Below are 22,860 nucleotides of genomic sequence, written 5' to 3' on the forward strand. Positions count from 1 at the left end.
CTGGGTCAAGTCCTAGCATTTTCAGCCTCAATTTGCCACTTAGGAGATGAGATGCTGCACTAAATAGTTTCCCACAGCCCTGCCATACCAGATGTTCTAGAAAAGTGGACCTGTGGAGTAGGAACAGGCAGGATGGAAGTTGCTGCTGAATTAAGCTGGGAACTGGGCTTGAGAGGGATGGTCCTGGGGACTGACCAAGGAAGCCTGTGGCAGGAAAGGAAATTGGAGGCCTGGAACATACTTCCTGGTGGATGGAGGAAGGAGGCCAGGGGAGGCACGAGGCTAGGGGAGGCGCGTGAGGGAGAGGAGGGGGAAGTCTCCTGTTTAGGTCATTTCCCTGAGGCTGGGTTGGGGCGGGGCCGACAATGGAGAACAGATCTGAGCACTGAGCCACCTTCACGCTGCTGCCCAGCAGCCCAGGAACAGAAGCAGGTAAGGGGCTACAAAAAGGTTCTGAGCCGCACACTTGGTCTCTCTTGCCCAGGCTTTAGCCCTCCGGTAGTGGTTTATCCACTGGGCAGGAGGACCTTAGTGTTTACCACTGATCCCTAATCACCAGTCTGGCTCTTGTGAGTTGCTTGGATGGGCCGCGGCTTTGTGCGTTGTTCTGTCTGACTGTTGTTTATATATTCCCTGTCCAGGTCTAAATACAGGCTGGACCTCCATCCTGTGAACACACCTGCAGAGAGGCAGCTGCCTCCTGGCACCTTTATCTGGTGCAGTGATCCTGAACAGTGGGGCTGGCTCCTTGAGTGGAGGCTGAGTTGGCCCCCGTGACAGGTGTGCAGGGCATCTGCAGCCACCCCACCATGCTCCTGGTGTCTACCATATCCGGTAAGGTTCCAGCCACTGGGCTCCTGACACCCCTCGCTTTGATGAGCTAGGTGGGCTAGGTGGGTTTGATGAAGCAGAGAAGCCTCTTTTTCTAAAGACCTCTTTCTCTTTCTTGTGAGCGGGTGGGCTGTCGTGAGGGGTTAGTTGAAGGGCAGGCACTACCTGCCTTCCAAACCACAGGCTACTTTAGGAGTCCCCTTTGTTGGGAGCCAGGAAATGGGCAGTAAGACTGACAAGGGGTTCAAGGTGCCAGCTTCACACCACCCCTGGAATTGGAACGTCTTCATTCTGGGGAGTACACAGCACCCTGCTAACTTGTCCCTCACCCTTGCACAGCTGTGCCTGGGCCACTTTTGCCCCCTAGCTCTCCCAGCAACAGCAGCCAGGAGGAGCTACTGGATGACCGAGACCCGCTGTTAGTCCGGGCTGAATTAGCCCTGCTTTCTACCGTCTTTGTGGCTGTGGCTTTGAGCAACGGCCTAGTGCTGGGTGCCCTAATACGACGGGGCCGGCGTGGCCGCTGGGCACCCATGCATGTCTTCATCAGCCATTTGTGCCTAGCTGACCTGGCTGTGGCTCTGTTTCAAGTACTGCCCCAGCTGGCTTGGGATGCTACTGACCGTTTCCATGGCCCTGATGCCCTGTGTCGGGCTGTCAAGTACCTGCAGATGGTGGGCATGTATGCCTCCTCCTACATGATTCTGGCCATGACGCTAGACCGCCACCGTGCCATCTGCCGCCCTATGCTGGCATACCGCCACGGAGGTGGGGCTCGCTGGAACCGGCCAGTGCTGGTGGCCTGGGCCTTCTCACTCCTTCTCAGCCTGCCTCAGCTCTTCATCTTTGCTCAACGTGATGTGGGAAATGGCAGTGGGGTGTTCGACTGCTGGGCCAGATTTGCAGAGCCCTGGGGCCTGCGTGCCTATGTCACCTGGATTGCCTTGATGGTGTTTGTGGCACCTGCTCTGGGCATTGCTGCCTGCCAGGTTCTTATCTTCCGGGAGATTCATGCCAGTCTGGTGCCAGGGCCATCTGAGAGGGCAGGGAGGCGTTGCAGAGGACACCGGACAAGCAGTCCCAGAGAAGGACCCCATGTGTCAGCAGCCATGGCCAAGACCGTGAGGATGACGCTGGTGATTGTGATTGTCTACGTGCTGTGCTGGGCACCCTTCTTCCTCGTGCAGCTGTGGGCAGCGTGGGACCCAGAGGCTCCTCTAGAAAGTGGGTATGGGTGTGGCTAAGGCTGGGGGTGGGGGTGGGGGTAAGGTTTTACCCATATACATCCAAGTACTTTACTTGCTACATTTATGCCCTACTAGTGGGTTCACATGTGGTGGCCCCATGGCTTGCTAGTGTGAGCAAGAGACACCCTGAGCTCCAGCCTGAACTCTCTTCTTCATAGGACCCCCTTTTGTGTTGCTCATGCTGCTGGCTAGCCTTAACAGCTGTACCAACCCCTGGATCTATGCTTCCTTCAGTAGCAGTGTCTCCTCGGAGCTTCGTAGCCTGCTTTGCTGTGCTCAGAGGCATACTACGCTCAGCCTGGGGCCTCAAGATGAGTCCTGTGCCACGGCCAGCTCCTCTCTGACCAAGGACACACCCTCCTGAGCAGCCATTGGGCTCTTTCCATCCTAAAACTCAGCGCAGCTCAGCTGACTGTCTGGGGTTGGCCCTGGGAGCTCAAGAGAGGGGAACTTTAGCTATCCTTGGTCCTCCCCTAGGTCTTATTGATCCCAGATATGTAAAAAGGAATATTCCAGGACTGTAAGAAAATCCTTAAGTTGGTTCCTTTGTGTCAGACATGAGAAGCACCTGAGACAGATGTCTCAAACTCTGGGAAGAGAACAAGCAACAGAGGTGTTTGTGCTTCCTACCCTGGCGAGCACACTGCAGTAAGGAGGAGTCCCAGGGAGCTGGAAGAAGGACCAGGGTAGGGCGAGTAGACCCTTCCTGTCATTCCTCCCCTCTGTCTATCTCCATAATAAAAGTCGCAATTCATTTTCCACATGAAAAAACTTTCCTTGGACCAGGTAAATGGTTGGTAAAGAGGCTGAAATACAAATATCCCTACACCCATAGATATACACCTGGTCAGGAAAGCGTGATATAAGCAACCAAGACTGCATTTTAGGAGCAGGTCCCCAAGTGACAATAAACAGCTCCATGTCAGAGGACCCTTTCCTGGAAGAGAACTGTTGGAGCTGTTCAACCTTCTGTCTTGGCATCTGGCACCTAGCAATGCAGGCTCTGGAAGCTGCCCTGCACCCGACCTGTTCAGCCCCCCAAGACAGAGTGTAGGCTATTACAACAGCAACCAGCTCATGGGTCTTTATGAATTGCTGCCACTTTCATCTTCCACAGGCACCGCCCAAGGCTTCTAAGCAAAGACGCAGGGGGATTGTCTCCAGCCTCCCTCCTTCGCCACCTCCCAAAGAGGCCTAGAATAGGGCTGAGGTGAAGCAGTAGGCCTGGGGGTGGTGGGCTGGAGGGAAAGCTGCCTTACAGTGTCTTGCGAGTTGAATCTAGACCCTGGGCATGGGGAGCTGAGGGGGAAGCTGGAGCCCCAGGTCCCCTGGAGAAGACTTTGTTTTTGCTGAAGTTGCTGCAGGCCAGGGGCTTCAGGTTTCGGGTTCCTAGGCTGGGGGAGGGTATAGATGCTGGCCTGTGGCCCTGGCGGACAGCAGTCTTTCCCAAGAGCTCCTTAAACACAGAGTCCATGTTCTGCACCACAGCCTAGCAGAAAGGAAAAATAGGGAGGGCTAGTGAGTTTCCTCCAATCTCTAAGCTGAGCTGTGGCTACCTACCATGCTGTGGTTAGGTCAGGCCAGGCCACGTCCCCTCCCTGGGCTACCTCTCCCACTCCATTCCAGTCATTTTCAGTCTTTCTTGGGGGACAGTAACTTCTTGGTCTGGTTCCAAAGAATGGGACACCTTTGAGCCCAAGGTCCCTCCTCTTCTCATCCCTACTTTTTCTCTGGTGCTGACAACATGCTGGGGACTTCTGGGTCAGTGTCTTACCCTGGATCCCCAGCTCCTGCCTGTTTACGGGCCTGCCCTAGGCCTAGGAGTGGGGCTGTTCTTCCTAAGACTTAACAATTTTCTTCAGACATTCCCTGACCAATCCATAGGAGGGGCCCAAAGGAACCACTACATAAAGGGGGTACTCATCAGAGCCTTGTTCTGAGACTACAATCTCCCTGTTATGCTAAGCACTTAGCCTTGAAATCTGTCCTGGAGCCACTCGCCCTAAACAGTCTGGCTTCTCTCTAGCTCACACCACAGCTGAGCTGATGCTCTTCTGCCCTCTCATCTCTGCCTCTGCTGCCTCTGTACCCCTAGCCCTGTCTCTCCACCCCATCTCTTTTTCTTGGTCCCCATGTCCTGCTCTAGATTGTGATTTGACTTGCTTGGACTGGGACCAAGGAGAGTTGCAATGGGCTTCACCTTGGGAATGGCAGAGACCATGTAGAAGAGGCGCCCCCTGCTGGCCCTATAGCGAGTCATGGCTTTTACCTTATCCATTTCCACGTGTTGCTCAGGAGAGGTAGGGACCAAACAGTGTCGTCTGTGCCCAGAGGAACCCATAGCCTCAGGTGGGGTGCCTAGTTCCAGCCTACAAAGCACAGATAAGAAGATCGATGATGACCCTGGGAAATCCTTGATGGAAACTGGCAGTGTCCATCTTAGGTATGGCCAAGGAGAGAGGTGAGCCTCCATGGTCCCCAAAGTCCTCTAGAACCTCTCCCAGTCACAAAAAGTTGACTCTGTTCTGTCCACACTTACTGTCATTTATGCAACAACTCCCTCAGTCCTATGTGGCGAAAACCTCAGCCCACACACTCAAGCTTAACAGCACCCAAGGCAAGTAGAGCCCTCTGAGGGGTCTTCCCAAAGGGCTGGCTCACCGACTGGTACTCTCCAAGCTCAGGGAGCCCTCTGGATGACTCCCATATTCTCCTGCAGCTTGCAATCCTGGACCAGCCATCGGCTTCTCATCCCTGGGCAAGGAAAAGATTGACTTGCTTTGGACTCTTTCCTAGCTGGAGCTTGGAGGCCAATGGCCCCAATCAAAGGCCTTGAGAATGATTGTTCTTGGGCCCATCTTGGGCCTATGGACTCTAGCTTGGGACTGGGGAAGGCAGCAACCTGGGTTAGAACAAGTCCTGTTTGAGCGTGTCAGAACGTCAGTGACTACCTCCAGAAAGAGGAAGAAAGCCTGGAAACTCTATGCTCAGTATGGGCTAAAAAGCAGCCATGAGCATCACAGCCCAGGAGATCTAAGGACGGATACAATGGGATCCTCCCTAGACACACAGATCACTCACTCCTCCGGAAGTGTGATGTACTTATGAGGAATGAGACCCCGTACTCCAGAATGCTCCCCTCGCCACCAGTCCCTGGATGCCCGAGCATACAGTCGCAGCACATCTCCTCGCTGGAACGTCAGCTCCTGGGCTGTGCGGCCAGTGTAGGCAAAGCAGGCCACAGCCTCCACAATGCCCTCTGGGTCTATGGGGAAGAGAGGGTCTGGCTGAGGGTAGAGTGCCTACACAGAAATGGGTAGGGTAAGGCCTTCCTGCTCCTTCCTCACCATCCTCCTGAGCTGTGCTCCCAGCTTCCAACTCTGGCTCTGGCTCCCCAGTGAGGCTCTCCAGCTGGCCATCCCTGATGTTTCAAGCAGAGTAAGGCAGACTTGCCTCCACTGATCCCCTCTCCCCCTAAGAAGCCCCAAAGCATACCCTAGGCAGCTGGCAGAAGGTGGTGCCATGCACTTCTCATAGATGGGGCCTGGCAACATAGCCAGGGATGGGAAAACACGTGCTGGTTGCAGGATAAGAGTCTGCACCAGCTGGTTCACCCGGCCCTGCAAGGCTACAGGGTCCAGGCCAGTGGGCACAGGCACCAGTGTGGGCCCGAAGCATACAGCCAAGTTGTAGGAGTCCATCATGTTCTCATCGCTGTACTGGGCCAGGCTGGGGAGACAGACAGGTCAGAGGCAGGGAGCTCCAACACTACTGGACCCCTTCACCCCCAACAGTCGACTGGCTCCCCACAAGTACTCACTGATTGAGGAAGGTGAAGAGATAGCGCAGGACCACTAGGACAGGTCTGGGCAGTCTGGATAACAGATGGCTCACGGACTCCACCCGCTCACCCACAGCTTCCAGTTCTGTGGCCAAGGCAGCCCAAGAGAGCAAACTGAGTAAAGCCGTAGCCAAGAGTACTAGTGGGTGGCTCTCCACCCAGCTGGCCTCAGACCTCACCTGCTGAAGCCAGCAGCTCATTAAACATGTCCAAGGGGAAGAGTGGCGGCTCCAGGCTCCGGAAGTACAGCTTCAGGACCCCAGCCACTGAGTCTAGGTCATGAGCAGTACAGCCATGCACCAGAGGGTCCTCCCCTGCGGAGGGTAACATGGGAAAATGAGGTCACCTGTGCCCACTGAAGCCACTGCCGCACTTGACGACCAGTCCTCACCTCTTTCAAAGGCATCTCGAATCTCCGTGATCCTGGCCTGGGCACCTGATACCCGGAAGATGCCTTCATGCTGCAGGCCTGTGGAGGACAAGGAGCTGACAGGCAGCATCCCTTACCCCACAAATTCCCACTGCCAGGATGGAAGAAGATAGGCTACACTTACCATTGAGGTTAATGAAGCGGATACAGCTCTCCACCACATGGGGCACAGGTGTGCCTGAGCTCTGGGGACAGAGAACAGATTTATTTCACTAGGACACAGCAAATCCCCTGATCATTCTATCACTTTTCTCCTAATAGTGTTACAATTGAAGTTTATTAGAATCTCTGTGAAGAAACTGATTTCCTTGTGCCATTTAAGTGGTGCTTTACCTTTCTAAAAAAATATTTACTTAAAATTTATTATGTATACAGTGCTCTGCCTGCATGTACCCCTGCCCACCGGAAGAGGGGACCAGATCTCATTATAGATGGTTGTGAGCCATCACCATGTGGTTGCTCGGAATTGCACCCAAGACCTCTGGAAGAGCAGCCAGTGCTCCTAACCACTGAGCCATCTCTCCAGCCCCTAGCACTTTACCTTTTATTAGCAAATTATTGCAAGCGTAATAAGACAATCAAAATCCAGATGTTGATCTTTAGCCAAAGAGCACTGCCAAACTTCTATTTGCTCATTCAAATGTCTGATTCTTATCAACGCTCTAGGTACATAATGACACGTGTGCAAACGACGCTGTTATCTTTCCTCCCTCCCTTTTGAGGCAGTGCTTCATTAATTTCAGGTTGGCCTAAAGCTCAGGCTGGCCTAACTGAGACTACTGGTAATCACCTGGCCCTCCTCCACCTAAGTGGCAGGGTTAGGCTGCTCCTGCAGATCTCTGCTGCGTTCATTTTTCCTGTTCAGAATTCTGCTGGCCCTTTGGGCCAAAGTATGGTCTATAAGCATCTTGTGCTGATCCTAATCACAGTGGGGAGTCCTCAAGAACTCCTCCCTAGAAATGTTGCAGGCCCGTGTTTTCTAAGTTCCTTAAGAGGTCCCTTTAAAGCTGGATATGGTGGCACACACCTTTAATCCCAACACTGTTTGAGGCCAGACTGGTCTACAGAGTGAGATTCTGTCACAAAGGACACAAAGCTAAGACAAACAGCAATAACAAACTAATGAAAAAGAGTTCCCTTGAATTGGTAGAGGCCACTAGGAAGGCCAGGGCAACCTCAGCAAAGCTGGCAATGGCCTGCACAGGAAAGAACACTTGCACTCTTCCCAGGAAGGTTAGGACTAGAGAGCATGACATTAGGCAGTCGCTTGGGCCACCAAGGCTAGAGAAAGACCAGAAGGGACAGGGGTGGTGTCCAATGAGTTGGAATGTGGGGCAAAGAAAGTACCTGAATAAATTTCTCCAAGTCTCCTCCAAAAAGTCTCTGGTTATACTGGGAGCTAGGATGGGTGTGATGGCTCTCGAGGAATTTTCTCTCTGTGCACTGGGTCCTGGGAAGAACAAACCATGGAGAAATCTCCCTATCCCTATCCCTATCCCAGCCAGGTTCCAGACCCTGAACTCCAAAATTATTCTAGAATACACTGGACAAATTGGGATGTCAGGGCCACAGGGTGCTGGAAGACTAGGGAAGATGAGGCCCTCTGAATAGGCCAGCACCTTATGAAGGACTCACCAAGATGGCTCTTGCTCTTCCTTGTTACCTGCAGAGGAGAGAATATTGGTCTGTCTCTCAGGCTGAGAATCTTCAATAAACTCCAGAGAAAGGAGGCTTGGACTAAAAGCTGAGTACAGCCAAAGACCAACCAAGGGACAGGAGAAACGCCAATGCCTATGCTGGGTTAGTTTGTGAATGCTAAACAATCTCTCTGGTCAGGGAGGAGCATGGGCCAGATCAGATGGTGGATGATGGGGCAGCTTTGGGCCCCAGACAGAGTATTGCTGGAGTAGGACCCACCTCGTTGAATAGCCTCCTGCAACATTTCATGCTTGGCCTGCAGCTTGGCAAGGATGCTCCGGCCACTCAGATATTCCTGCAGCTTCTGGGAAAACCAGAGTTTAAACCTCAACTCAGCCCTGTTTCCCTCTGCTGCCCCTTGTGGCCCTGTCCGGCCTGTCTAGTCCCACCGTAATATAGAAGGTCTCTGTCTCCTGCTGCTGGCTCCGTCTGCGGCCTGCCTGCCGGGTGCCTGGATCTGAGCTTGTAGACTTGAGGGACTCGGTGGAAGGGCTAGCCTGCAAAGAGTCCAGCATGTCCCCATCCTCTGACGCCACCACCTCTAGCAGAGCTTGAAGTGTTGCCTTCAGTGTCTTATTCACCTGAGGACACAGTGCCAGGGCAGTAAGTAGGGGACAGTGTAGGAGGAAAGATGCCTAAGTCTGCAGAGACAGGAAAGCTAACGCAAGCCAGGTGTGGTCAGGGCAGCTGAAGCTGAGAGAAAGCACTAGCGCCTGTTCCCCACCCAAGGCTGGGCCAATCATGCCTCTTCTGTCTCGATGGTCTTTTGGTCCAGGCGACTCTGGATATTTTGGGCTCTGGGCAAAATCTCATCCCGAAGTTCCATCTCAACCTGGATCTCAGCCACCTGCAGTGAGTAGTACCAGGGATTGAGGACTAGGTGAGGGTAGAGAGCTCAGGGGAGGCAATAAGGATAGTCCCGAGGAAATAGGACACATCTCTGTTGCTTGCCTCCAATTCCTGAGTGCTAGGATGACGGGCATTCACCACCATGCCAAGTGCTAGACATAGGCTTCGTGCATACTAGGTAAGCACTCTACAAACTGAGCTACAGTCTCACCTGAGGATATAACCTCTATCTTCAGTAAGCTGCAAATACCAGTATAAAGGAACACATAAAGTTTAAGTCATGTGAAAAGAAGTTGGGTGGTGGTGACACACACCTTTGATCCCAGCACTTGGGAGGCAGGGGCAGGCAGATCTCTGTGAGTTCGAGGCCAGCCTGGTCTACAGAGCAAGTCCAGGACAGCCAGGGCTACACAGGAAAGAAAGGAGGATAAAAGGAAGGAAGGAAGGAAGATGACCCTTGAGGAATGGAATAAGCCAGTCCTACAAGATAAATGCTGTGTGAGCCCACTACTGTGAGAGAACTTTATGTGTAAGTGCTGTAGCCAAGTTCACACAGACAGCAGCATAATGGGTTCCAGAAGCCATAAGAAGAGCAATAGAGACCTCCGTATTTATTAGGGACAAATTCTGTGTAAGAAAATAAGCAGCCCAGAAATAGGGTGATAGTCACACAGAAATGTAAATGTGCTTAGCAGCACTGAACGTTGGACCTGAAAATATCAGAAATAGGGCTGGAGAAATGGCTCAGAGGTTAAGGGCACTGACTGCCTTTCCAGAGATCCTGAGTTCAATTCCCAGCAACCACATGGTGGCACCTCACAACCATCTGTAATGTGATCTGATACCATCTTCTGGCCTGCAGGTATACACGCAAGCAGTGCTCTGTATACATAATAGTAAATAAATAAATCTTTTTTAAAAAAAAGAAAAGAAAATATCAAAAATAATATTTTTTATCAATTAAAAAGTGTGATCTATTGGGCTGGAGAGATTGGGCTGAAGAGAGTGGGATCTATTGGGCTCAGCAGTTAAGAACACTTGCTGTTCACCCAAAGGATCTGAGCTCAGTTTCCAGCACCCATGTTAGGTGGCTCATAACTATGTGTAACTGTAGCTCCAGGTGGTCCAGTACTCTCTTCTGGCCTCCACAGGCACTCACACACATGTTATATATATTCACACAGACACATACGTGCACATAATTTTTAAAAATCTTTTAAAAACTAATCATCTATTTAAAAGCAGACATAGTGAGGGCTGAAGAGGTGGCTCAGTGGTTAAAAGTTCTTACTCAATTTGCAGAAGAATAGAGAGAATTTGGTTACCAGCACATATACCATACAGTTCATAACCACTTGTATTCCAGCTCCAAGAGATCTATGCCCGCTTCTGACCTCTGCAGGCACCTGCATACAGATGTGCATGTACACACACACACACACACACACACACACACACACACACACACACACATTTATTTTGGGGTTTCAGGACAGGGCCTCTCTGTGTTTCTCTGTGGCTGTCCTAGAACTCATTTTGTAGTCCAGGCTAGCCTAACACTCAGAGATTTGCCTGCCTCTAACTCCCAGTGCTAGGACTGGGACTAAAGGTGTGTGCCACTACTGCCTGACAGTAAATTTATTTTTAATGTAGCAAAGAGTTGGATGAGATGCCAAAAAGAAATCTCTCTTAATAGAGATGGCAAACGGGAAAGGCAAAACAGAAGGAAATTAGAGAATCAATCAATCTGTGAGATCCAAGTACAAGGCAGGTGGGAGGTGGGGTGGAGACAGAGAGGAGAAGGAAGAGGAGGATCTCAAAGGAGCCCCAAACCATCAAGCAGACCAGTTTACTCATTGCCTAGCAGCAGGAGGGAAAATCGATCCCCAAGGCAGAGTGCCATGGAATTTTCCATTAGAGGAGAAAGCCTCCCCTCAAAGCTCCAGGGATGAGTACAGATGTCTGATGGGAAATGCTGCTGCATGCTGTATTTCTTCCCAAGTGTCTAGTATGAAATCTTTTTTGCTTTTGTTGTCAGTTTGTCTGTTTGTAGACAGGTTCTTACACTGAAGTCCAAGCTATGGGCTTCACTATGCAGCCCAGGCTAGCCTTAAACTCAGGCTACTCCTCCAGCCTTAGTTTCCCCAGTGCTAGGATGGCAAGCATGCACTACCATACATGGCTATGAACAGTTTTCAACATATACTGTGTGGATAGCCGTGGTAAACATCTGGAGTGCTGTGGTTGCACTGTGTTTGAGGGCAGCCCCTCTGGGTGAGCTGTCATAGCACACTGTTCTAATGGGCCATAGGCTAAGGAATTGAGGACGAAGAAATGAGGACCTTCAGCATTCTGGTATTTCCTGTTTGTTTTGTTTTAGTAAAGTATAAATTATGTGACTGTGAGTCCAGGACAGCCAAGGCTACACAGAGAAACCCTGTCTTGAAAGAAAAAAGCCTAAATTATGTGACTGACCCACATTAGCATGAAGTCCAGACAATGTGAGGCCCTTTGAAATCATGCATGAGACTTAATGATAGCAGTGGTAGGGGGTGGAATAAACTGACTCTCACCTCATCACCTTCATGGGGTTGGTAGTCAAAATGTGTAGAGAGACAGAAGGCCATGGAATGAACCTCAAGGACCTTGGCCCTGTCCCCTGGAGGATCCAGGGCCTCCAGAGCCTCTTCCAGGCTGCCTAAACCCTGCATCAGGGAGGCTTGGGTGCGGCTCTCAGCAGTTGTGTAGCTCCGGAGGGCCTGTCCCAGGGCCAAGTGGAAACCTGTGTCACAGCACTGGGAAAAAGCAAGCAGCCATTGTTGTGGGCCTGGAACCAGAGTCAAGGGCTCCAAGCATTTAAGCTCCAATACCATGGCCCCACCTGCCTGCCCACCCAGGACTCACATCAATAAGGTCCAAGATGTCATGTAGGTAGTAGTTGCTGACGGCGGCATTGACACTGGCCAGGCTGAGCAGGTACTCATTTCGGGCCTTAGTGCACTTAAGTTTATGCTCCAAGAACTTGGCCTGACGCTGTCCAAGACACCAAGGCACACCAGGGTCACCCACTTGGAGACCACTCTTCCCCATTCCCTCTGCAGACCAGCATGCCCAACATGCCACAGGTCCCTCATATTTAATCCATGAACTTCTTCACTCTGTCACAGACACCCTTGGTGCACCCTCAGTGCTCAGCTCTACTGTGCAGTCTCCCATACAACCCCCAGAACCTGTCTTGAGTCCTCAGCTCTTCACAGCTGATTGCCCCCACCCCACTGCCTTTGCCTTGGTTTGAGTCCTTCACATGCCTCGCTCTCATTCTCCAAAGTGGGAACAGATAGTAAAGTCAAAGGCAGACCCCGTGATGGAAATAAAAGCTAAGAGGACGTATGAGAAAGCCACTTAGGCGCCACTCAGCTTGGAGCCTCCCCACTCGTTCCATGGGGCTCTTCTCGAATGTTTCTTCTAGAGAAACGGCACCCAGTCACACATGCTGAGTTCTTGTGTTGCTAAAAATTTAGAAGTGTGCTGGAGAGATGGCTTAGGGGTTAAGAGCACTGACCGCTCTTCCAGAGGACTGGGGTTCAAATTCCAGTACCCACATGGCAGCTCATACCTGTCCGTAACTACAGGGTCTGACACCCTTACACAGACACGCATGCAGACAAAACACCAACGCACATAAAATTAAATTAAATTGAAAACTTAGAAGCTAGCAGGAAAAAGTCCTCTGGGCTTACAGTACTACCGCTCTGTGCTTCAGCAGGGCTGTGGGACAACAAGTTTGGAATATAATGTGATAGAATCAGTCTATCAGGACCTTATAATTGTCTTTCCCCATCTTTCAGGTCTGTTGAAACATCTGGAACTTAATGGAATTGTTTTTCTACATCCCAGAGCCATCAGGTCTGACCAGGAAGAAAGACTCTTTGCCCCAGGGATAGCCAAGGGCTTGTAAGCACAAAGGAGCTGGACAAAGAGGGAGCCCACCTTCTCCACTAGCCGCCCTCCTTTCTTGAGAGAGCTCTTTCGGAGGGGCCCTGCCTCAGTGGTGGTCGTGGCAGTAACAGTACTTGTGGTGGTGGCAGAGGCAGCAGTGGTGGCAGATAAGGCACTCCGGCCTGAGCGCTTCTCCTCCTGCCGCTCAGCTTCCCGGAGTTTGGTCTCAGCATTCATACTTTCCAAGTGGTACACATGGTATGTCTTCTTGGTCTGCAGGGAGGCCCAGGCAAGGCAGCCCTGCTGAAGGGCATGGCCAGGGACAGTCCCCCTCGGCCCCTTTAGCCCCCCCTGGGATTCAGAACAGAGAGTTGGGCCATTTCACCTAAGTATGCACCCATCTACCCACTCTGTTCCCAGAGCATAGAGGGGCCCCACGCCTGCTGCCCCCCCCCACTCAGACCTCCTGTTAAGCATTCATTCTCTTGAGCCTAACTGGGGGGTACAATGACTTGGGGATACTCCCGCTTCCACCTCTCAGCGCATAGTGGGGTCCTGCTTACTGTCTGAAGTTCTGAGACCACCTCCAGGAGCTCATCCTGCAGCTGCTGCACCAGGTCCTTACTCTGCAGATAAAGGGGCGTGTGTGAGCATAGCACTGCCCTGCTTAGCGCTTTCCACCATCCTGTGACAACTCACCCCACCTCAGATTGGTATGAGCCCACTTAGGCTCCAATTTCCACTTGGTTTCCCACGCCTCCCAACCACAGTGCCTCCAGATAGAGCCCCATGTGCTTCCTTAGTGAGACCCAGCGACCCTCCACAACTTGTACGAGCCTACCTTTTTGACAATGCGTCCCACATCCTCAGCGATGTGACTCAGGCGCTGAGCCAGGGGCCCAGCCATCATCTCACTGAGGGCGGCACTTTCCCGACTCTGCTGCCGTGTGTGCTCCAGCAGCATGGCCCAGCAGTGCAAGGGTGACAGGAGAGTCGGCTCCTTCCTAGAGCAGAGGAGTGCTCAGACCAGGGAGCCTAGTTCTCAGGCTCTGCAAGGCATGGCTGCCAGTGTGGTACCTACCGGAATTTTTGCTGCTCCTGGCTGCTGCCCCCAAGGCGACCACTGCGGCTGGCAAACCGTTCAGCCAACTTTTCCAGGCCCCGAGAGTACTCCAGCTCCACCTCGGCCCGGCGCCGCATGAACTCAGCTAGCTCCTGCAGCAAATCCCGTCGCAGCTCTCCCTGAAGCTCCAGGCAACGGAGCTGCTCACCCAACTGCAAGCGCATCGCTGCAAGGGGACCTTCATTCAGGCCTGGCCGCCACGCGCGGCGTGAACCAATCAGACCATTAAGAGACAGACAAGCAGCCATCCTGTCCACACCGAAGACTCCCTGACACCCGACTGAGCTAAAACTGGAGCTGAGCACAGAAGAAGTGTGTCCCGAAGCAAGGTGCCCAGTCCCAGCAGCCTCTGTGCACTTGAGAAGGGCCCTGAGGCAAGAAACTCTGTGCTGTGGCTTCTGTACTTCAAGAAGCTGTTCAGGGGCCGGACTGCTGTGGTACTCCACCAAGCCTGCAGGGACTTCAGACCAGGTCAAACCGGTCCCATAATTAAGGGCCATGAGCAAGTGTTTTGGTCAAGATTGATAAATGAAGGGACAGAAGGGGCTGGCCTAAGTTTTCTGTCATTTCCACCCCAGGGCTTTTCCCGCTATCCTATAGGAGAGCCAGGGCTGGGGGCCCCCACTCCACCACAGGCCTTTTGACATCTTATCTGTGACTTGATTTGGCAATACTTCTTCCCCTCACCCATATCTAAAGCAAAAGCTGCCTGTCCTGCAAGCTGCTAGCAACAGTGTGCCCCCACCCCCTACACTAAGGGCCCAGATAGCACCACCATCCACATCCCAATACATAGAGTACATAAGATGCACTGTCTTGGCTCATTTTGTTGTTGGTGGTGGTTTTTTGTTTTGCTTTGGTTTGGTTTTTTGAGACAGGGTTTGTCTGTGTAATAGCACTGGCTGTCCTGGAACTCTTTTTGTAGACCAGGCTGGCTTTGAACTCACAGAGATCCCCCTGCCTCTGCATCCCAAGTGCTGGGATTAAAGGTATGTGCCACCACACACTGCTGCTGGTGGTTTTTTGAGACAGGATTTCTCTGTGTAGCCTTGAATGTCCTAGACTCACTTTGTAGACCAGGCTGGCCTCAAACTCACAGAGATCCACCTGCCTCTGCCTCTGGAGTGCTGGGATCACAGGTGTGTAACTCCACTGATAAGCAGGGTATCAGCAGACAGGTCTTCAGCTATATCCTCAGAGCAGGACACTAATTGATTTCTTCATTTAGTAGAATGGTGACTTTGCATCTATTTCATTCCAGGCATATTCTAGACACAATGCCTATTTCTCTGGAGCTGGGACCATAGTTGGGGACAGAGAGCATGAGAAAGGAGCCATGATAGAATGACCAGGAGCAATCGGTGCTTATGAGACGGACAGAAAGACCAAGTGTGACAGTGCACTGAATCCCAATATTCAAGAAGTAGAAGCAAGAATATCTAAAATTCAAGGTCATATTTGGCTACACTGTGAATTTGAGGCTAGCTTGAGCTACACTGCCTTAAAAAAGAGTATACAAAAAGCAAGGGGGAGGAATCTGGGAGGAAAGCAGATGGCCAAAAGCTTGTGGTCTAGAATTTCCAGCTGGATGCCCAAGGAGAGATAAGGCATGCAGTAGAGCCCTGTGGACTCAAGTCATTTTCTGGGTCCCTCTAACTACTTGTCTAAGGAAAAGTTGATGAGCGCTGAGACCAGGGAGCCAGTCTGAAAGGTAAGCCCCAGGGTTAGCTGTTCAAAAGAAATTCATTGTGAAGACACCAGGATAGGTGGACTTCTGTCCTGACAGTGACTTTCCTGGAGCTACAAGACCAAATCCTTCTTAGGTATCTTTGCATTAGTCTTCCCATCTTCCCCTTTGGGTTTCCTCTCTCGGTCTGTCCCCTGCCTACACTCAGACTCCACTATAGAGTAGATGTGACTTCTTTAGTCCAGGTGCTCCACACCCAGCTGTCAGCAGGGTCCGCTCATCAGCCTTCTACCCCATCCACTAGACTTCACCAGGTCACTGGAACTGCTAAATTTCCACCAAGGGGACAAGTTAGGTGGACACAGCTGGTGTGTATGTGTGGAACCTCCCAACACCGAAGCCAACGCAAAGCAAAACAGAGCCCACAATACCAAGTAGTACTGCCACCAGCCTCCTGTAGCTGAAGTGGGCTGTGCCAGCCACTCACTAGAGTGAGTGCTAATGCTGCTGAGTTCAATCGGAGGCTCCACTAACTAAGAATAACAGATTTTAAAGAATGGCAATTTAAATTCATTTCGAGTAGGGTCCAAAGAGGACCTAGCAGGCCTTTCCTTGCAGCATCTGTCCTGTCCTCCAGAAAGGATGTGATACCCAAGGAGGTACCTATTCGAGCCGCACAATGCTAAGTAGACCACAGGCATTGTGCGGCTTCTCCACTCGCAGCAACAGCGCTTGGCTTCTCAGCATACATTCCAGCTGGTGTCAAGGAGTTACATATTGCAGGCCAAGTGCATCTGAGCTTCACAGAAGGCAGGGAACTGCTGCCCCAACCGTCCAGTTGTGCCACGGCAGAGCTTTCAGAGCTCAGTTCAAAGAACCCTGATCTCCCACCAAGCTAGTTCTAGCCCTTGACTAGCCCTATATGCTCCTGGCACCTTGGCTGTCCTTTGTTGTTGTCATTATCATATGTGAAATAAGCTACGTGTTGGGCTCTTTCCTAGTTTTCTCTCCTCAGATCCGTGTCTCACACAAGGGCAAGGGCTGCTTCTCTGCCGCACAATATGGTATTCCCAGAGTCTAGAGCAAAACAGATGTATTTAAAAAAAAAAGAGCTGGCAGCTGGAAGTGGTGGCACATGCTTGTCATCCCAGCTCTGGAAGGTTGAGGCAGAGGAGGTTGCAAGTTCCAGGCCAGCTTGAGTAAAATAATGAGTTCAAGACTAGCCTGGGCTACATACCAAGCTGCAGTCCCACTCACCCACCCACCCACCCGCGCGCGCGCACACACACACACACACACACACAAACAAAATAACAGATAACAAAAAGGAGTGAGAAATCCTACATATTTGCATTGCAGAGCTGGGAGCCAGGCCCCTGTAGGGCTTCCTGGGAGCCAGGCGTGCATTCTCTTTTTTTTTGTTTGTTTGTTTGTTTTTTTAAGATTTATTTATTATGTATACAGTATGCATCAGATCACATTATAGATGGTTGTGAGCCACCATGTGGTTGCTGGGAATTGAACTCAGGACCTCTGGAAGAGGAGTCAGTGCTCTTAACCGCTGAGCCGTCTCTCCAGCCCCCCAGGCGTGCATTCTCACTTCTGCTGACCAGTGGGGCAGAATAGAAGGCTTCCAAAGCACAGCTGTGCTGACCTTTCAGAATGTGGAGTGTCAAGACAGTGGCCCTGTTCCAGCATAATTTTCATTTTTTTGAGGGAGGTCAGTGAGAAATAAAAGCCACAAGAGCTGGACACCCTGAGTGGGGACCATCTGAAAGCTATTCTAGGGCCAAACTCCAGTTTCTTGGTGGGAACTAAGTGGCCTGTGTTTGCTGATTGAAGCCATTTCAAAGTCCTTGGGTTTCCTGACATTTTGAGGAAGTGGGATCACAGCCTCCGTCTGCCGGCTCCCCCTCAGCCGTCGCCTCAAGCTGCCTTTGGACACTAAGATGAGAAGGACTGAGTCAAGCTTTCAAAGGCAGCTAGCCATCTTCGCCTTATAACAGCAACGCGTCACTATCACTGAGATACACTTTAGTCTAAATCGCTTGCATCAAAGAAGTACAGTAGAAAACTCCAAGGGCCATTTCATTCCTCTTGGGAGCTGTGGTGCTATGTGACAGATGATAGGCCACTGTGCCTCTCTGAGCTTGGATTCACAACAAGCAAAATATAGTCATTGAGAGTGGTTAGAAAGTCAGCAACAAGAAACTGAGGGGGTGGTGCTTAGATGCTGCCTTCTTTCCTGTTTAAGAGTTACCTACCACACCCTAAAGAATGAAGCTGTCAGCTAAGAACTCACAGAGCTCATTTGCATGTGATTTGCATCGACCTGTTTGCCAGAATCCAGAGGTCTAATAGCCTAGGGCTGTAAAGCCAGCCCAGCTGAATTTCTCTAACCCACATTCACTCTCCTAGCCTGACCCAAGACCAATCACCTTAACTCAGTGCCAAAGGGAGGTGAAGGTGCTAAGACTTCATGGATTCTAGTGGTGCTGAGAGTGAGGTGTCAGGCCACTAGCAAAGTCAAGGTGGCCCATTATTCTCCAGCTAGAAAACCACCCTCTCAGTCTGCCCTTCCCTCAGGCTACCAGAGTCATTGCTGCCTGAATGAGCAGCAGGCGACCCAAACTGGGTAGAGAGGCGGGAGGGAGAGCATGGGCGGGCAGTTGAGGCCAAAGACACTGGGCCTGGGCTGCCCTCCTCCACTCACCCCATTCCAGGGGTACTTGAGGATCATCAGCCTCTGATGTCTCCGCTGTAAACCAGACCTAAAGCGCCCTCTCACCTTTGACTTGTGCCTCATACTCGGCCTGCAGCTCCCTCTCCCGCCGCAACTTCCCGTGCGCCGCCATGGCCGAGGGCGGATTGCGCCTTCGAGTCCCGACGCTCCCACGCGGCGGTGAGGCGAGACCGCCGAGCGCCAAGGACCAGGGGCGCCAAGGCCAGCACCCTCGGCCCGCTTCGCCCCGCCCCGCCCCGCCCCGCCCCCAACACGATCCCCGGAGGGGCGGGGCGACCTGGACCTGGCACTGCCAGGGTGGGCCCCATAAGGACAAGGCACCCCTGGCCAGGCTCACCTCCCTTGAGGCAGGCTGCTCCTCTACCTAGATCACCTTCAGCCTAAAGCTTCAACATGAAGCAGCCAATGTAAGAGAGCCGCAACACATCTGGGACCACCTGCTGCGGCTCCTCACCATCTGCAGAATGTCAGACATCTGCAATGTCAGACCACACCCCTATGGCCACCGGTCCTCAATACTAATGGACAGTGGCCCCATACCTCCTCCAGGCCCAAGACTGCCCCTATGTGGCCTGCCTCCCCCAGCCTTCCTGGATATCAGATGCCACCCTCCTTCCGGAGTCACAGCCTGAGTGAGGCCTAAGGGAGTTCAGACAGCTGGTGGATGGGAAGTTCCTCAGAGGACTGTAGGCCTGTGTTCCCTCTGGGCCCCCTCAGCGAGAGGAAGCAGGGTTCAGCTACAGTTCCCCTTCTACTCAGCCCCAAAGGAAAGAACTAGCCTCATTTCCCCATAGGTAGTTACCACTTCCTGCTGCCGGAAGAGACTTTTTGTCTCTTTTCCCTTGCATCTTGCACCTGTAGGGACCTATATTGGTGGGGGGAGCCAGCCTGGGGATGACTCCTATTGCCTCCTTTATCCAGAGATGATGGCAATTTGCTCCACCCCTGTCAACATTAAGCCACAGGGAACGACCTACTTGTTAATTTGTGATGTTTTGTTTTGTTGTGAGATAGGGTCTCATTCATAAGGCCTCACTCTGTAGCCCTGGCTGGCCTTACACAACAATCCAAGCTGGTCTTGGACTTGAAGTAATCTTTCTGTCTCTGTCCCGAGTGCTAGGATTATAGGGATGCACAACCACACCGGGCTTTTCCAGTCACTTGGGAAGGCAGGAGGCCAGTGACAAGCCACCTGTCTTCAGTTCAATGAAGAGAATGCCTTGGGGTATTCAGACGGTGGGAGACAGGCAAGGCACTTAGGGAGCATGCTGGAAGGTTCTACTACAAGGGGGCCCAGACCTGTACTTGCAATGCATGGATGTCAAAGTGCATGTGAGCACGTGGTAGCCTGACATGGAGATCTGGCAGGAGGGAGAGACTGTTCTGGCCTTTCAACCGTGTTCAATCAACTCTTGCCCTTAGCTCTTGGTCTCTACCTGCTCCCAGTATCAAAGCTAGGTGTTTAGAGAGCCTTGAGGAAAAGGTCTGGAAGCTAGCTAAATGTTGATAGGCCCAGGTCCTGGACTTCCAGAAACTGGTTGCAGAAGTAACAATGTTGCAGTCTTCTACCAAGGCAAAACAAGCCTGAATCCCTTCACACAGGACATAAATGGCTACCCATCCTTGTGAACTTGCTTTTATTCCAACAGTGCGTTTGACTAAGGGAAACCAGGCATCCATTCCCTCATTAGCTAAAGCAACCCGTCCTACCTGTCTTCCCTTCTGAGCCTTGACAAATCCACCTAGCAGACCCAGACCAGAGCAGGACTCATGCACACAAGACATGGCTGCTGGACTGGCCTTTTAATATCCTCAGTCCTTCTGCCAGAAATCTGAATGCTGCCCCATCTAGTCCCTTGTGATGAAACAGTGAAAAGCAAAGCAGAAAACTGGAGTGATTGGGCTGGAGAGATGGTTCAGAGGTTAAGGGCATTGACTGCTCCTCCAGAGGTCCTGAGTTCAATTCCCAGAAACCTCATGGTGGCTCACAACCATCTGTAACGTGATCCGGTGCCCTCTTCTGGCCTGTAGGTGGACACGCAGGAAGAGCACTGTATATGTGATAAACAAATAAATAAATCTTAAAAAAAAAAAAAAAAAAAAAAAAACCTAACTGGAGTGATTGACTCTGCACTTAGGGTACTTGTTGGGCATCTGAAGCCATGAGTGAAACTGCATTCTGTACCTTTAACTCTGTTTCTTTTGTTTTTGAGACAGGGCTGTCCTGGAACTCACTCTGTAGACCTGGCTGGCCTTGAACTCACAGGGATCCGCCTGCCTCTGCTTCCCTGAGTGCTAGGATTATAGGTGTGCGCCACCACACCTGGTATGTTCCTTTTTGGCTTTTAAATTTTTTAGTAATTTTATGTGTGCATGTATAATGTGTGTGTGTGTGTGTGTGTGTGTGTGCGCGCGCGCATGCATGTGCACACACTCAGTGCCCAGAGGCCAAAAGACAGTATCAGATCCCCAAGATACTGGAATTGCGATGATTGTGAACCTCCTTGTGGGTGCTGGTTGGTGCTCAGAAGCAAGCCAGGGTTGCAGGGTGATTTCCAGGCCAGCCTAAGCTACAGAGTGAGACATTACCTCAAAAATCAGATAAGCTGGATGAAGTGATGGTCTCCTAGCGGCAGAGAGCAGGGCTATATATGGACATATGGACACTGTCAAAACAAACAAAACTAAAACCAACAAGATAGGCAACAGAGATGGTTCCACAGTGGTTAAAGAGCTCTTCCAGAGAGCAGAGTTTAGTTTTTAGAATTCAAAGGTTGCTCTCAACCACTTAATACTTCACTTCTAGGGGATCTAACGCCCTCTTCTGCCCTCCGCAGGTACCCATACTCACGTACACACTGTTTACAAAGAGACTGGGCGCTAGATCTACAGGATTATTTATTCATGACGGAATCGTGCCAATCAGGCATCAAACTGTTTATATTCAACATGAAACCATTATGGTCAATATTTTGACTTTATGCACTTATCAGAACCCATAGAAAGATTAGATCACTCAGGGCTGCCTGCCTCTGTCTCCGGAATGCTGCAAGACTACTTTCATACGTGCAAGAAAGAACACCTGGTCCTGAGGAATGGTAACCGCAGGGCTGATGCGATCAGATTGGCTGGCTACCCTGGACAGAGGACCGACGGAGATGAGACGAATCTTAAGAGACAATGGGGCTTGGGAGAGAAAAAACGACTACGCAGCGAAGGTACGTGCTGGAGAAGTGTCCCGGGAGGCACCTCCGGCCACCCCAGCCTCAGCTCACAGTGCATCTAAGCCGGCGCTTCCAAGAGACGGATACCGCCGAAGCAGGGGAACTGCTGGGCCCCCAGGCCCTGGAGAGCCTGCGGTTTCCCCTTCCACACCTCCCACTCCGCCCAGGAAACCTAACCGACTAGGGGCGGGGCCGACAGCCAGGCTTCAATCGGCCGCCAATGACACACAAACAACCAGGGCTGAGGGCGGGCCTTGAAAGGATTCCACAAGCACCTTAAGGAGGATCCCGGAACTCCCACCAACTCCAGGGCGCGGCCAAGCTAGTGCGCATGTCCGCAGCTTTACCGCGGGGCATTTGGTCTGGCGCAGCAGAACCAATCAGAGCAAGAGAACTAAGGTCACCAGCTAGCGAACCGGAAGGAACTGAGGCCAGCACGCTGGGCGGGACTAGCCGCTGACTCGACTCAGAGACGATGTGCGCAGCCGCGACTTTTCTTCCCAGGCTCTGCTTTGTTGCTTTCTAACAGATCAGTTGTTCAACCAAAGAACTAAGCTCCAGGGCGAATTACTCAACATAGCGGCAGGTCGTGGTCATTTGCGGGAGTAGAGACATTATTAGCAATAATGACACCTCTGATGTCAGGCGCTGCAGTTAGGTTAACGGCCCAACAGAGCCCATCTAGGACCTAGGAGCCACTAGTGATGATCTAGAAGCCACACGTTTAGAGGAGCAAATGATAATGCAAGGGTGACGTTGTTATAAAGCGTTCAGGAGCGGGGTGGACTTTTTGTCTTTCTAGTTTAAAAAAACCAAAAGCCAAGCGTGGTGGGGGTTTCGAGTCAGGGTTTCTCTGTAGCCTTGGCTGTACCAGACTCACTCTGTAGACCAGGCTGGCCTCCATCTCACAGAGATCTGCCCGCCTCTACCTCCCAAGTGCTGGGATTAAAGGTGTGCACCACCACCCTACAGCAAACACAAAACATCGGGGGAGCTGGTTGGAGTGGCTCACGCCTGCAATCTCACAATTTTGGAGCCTGAGGCAGGGTTAGCACACATTTGAAGCCAGCCTGGGCTATGTAATGAGTTCTAGGCCAGCTTGTCTAGCACCCAAGAGGCCGAGTTATATCTCCAGCACTGTATAAACCGGGTGTGTTGTCACAGAGATCATGCCTTTCAAAAAAAAAAAGAAAAAAGGACTATGTAGTTGAACCTACAGGACCTAATAACGTGAGATATGGAGGGAAG

At 51.6% G+C, this 22,860-nt stretch overlaps 2 protein-coding genes across 4 annotated transcripts; one reads left to right on the forward strand and one right to left on the reverse strand.

Annotated features, from left to right (window-relative positions):
* Positions 1-377: 377 nt before the first annotated feature.
* Avpr2 (arginine vasopressin receptor 2) lies at positions 378-2,865 on the forward strand. 3 transcript variants are annotated; one of them, XM_051141120.1, is made up of 4 exons: positions 378-432; positions 642-834; positions 1,171-2,055; positions 2,313-2,865. In XM_051141120.1, the coding sequence occupies exons 2-4, from the start codon at positions 810-812 to the stop codon at positions 2,420-2,422; spliced, it is 1,020 nt and encodes a 339-aa protein (XP_050997077.1). In that variant the 5' UTR covers positions 378-432; positions 642-809; the 3' UTR covers positions 2,423-2,865. The 3 variants fall into 3 exon arrangements, with proteins under 3 accessions (XP_050997077.1, XP_050997078.1, XP_050997076.1); XM_051141121.1 differs by having other exon boundaries at positions 2,316-2,865; XM_051141119.1 differs by having other exon boundaries at positions 379-432; positions 2,237-2,865.
* A 110-nt stretch (positions 2,866-2,975) lies between these two features.
* On the reverse strand, positions 2,976-18,602 carry Arhgap4 (Rho GTPase activating protein 4). Its single transcript, XM_051141122.1, has 22 exons — positions 18,434-18,602; positions 13,917-14,124; positions 13,677-13,839; positions 13,399-13,461; positions 12,887-13,108; positions 11,801-11,929; positions 11,470-11,691; positions 8,793-8,894; positions 8,437-8,628; positions 8,267-8,351; positions 7,985-8,012; positions 7,697-7,799; positions 6,474-6,534; positions 6,311-6,388; positions 6,099-6,233; positions 5,899-6,004; positions 5,574-5,807; positions 5,426-5,499; positions 5,160-5,343; positions 4,740-4,832; positions 4,348-4,447; positions 2,976-3,567 (listed from the first exon to the last, which is right to left on the reverse strand). The coding sequence occupies exons 1-22, from the start codon at positions 18,498-18,500 to the stop codon at positions 3,334-3,336; spliced, it is 2,883 nt and encodes a 960-aa protein (XP_050997079.1). The 5' UTR covers positions 18,501-18,602; the 3' UTR covers positions 2,976-3,333.
* Between the last annotated feature and the right edge of the window lie 4,258 nt (positions 18,603-22,860).

The sequence above is a fragment of the Acomys russatus genome, chromosome X (genome assembly GCF_903995435.1).
Source record: "Acomys russatus chromosome X, mAcoRus1.1, whole genome shotgun sequence".
NCBI lineage: Eukaryota > Metazoa > Chordata > Mammalia > Rodentia > Muridae > Acomys > Acomys russatus.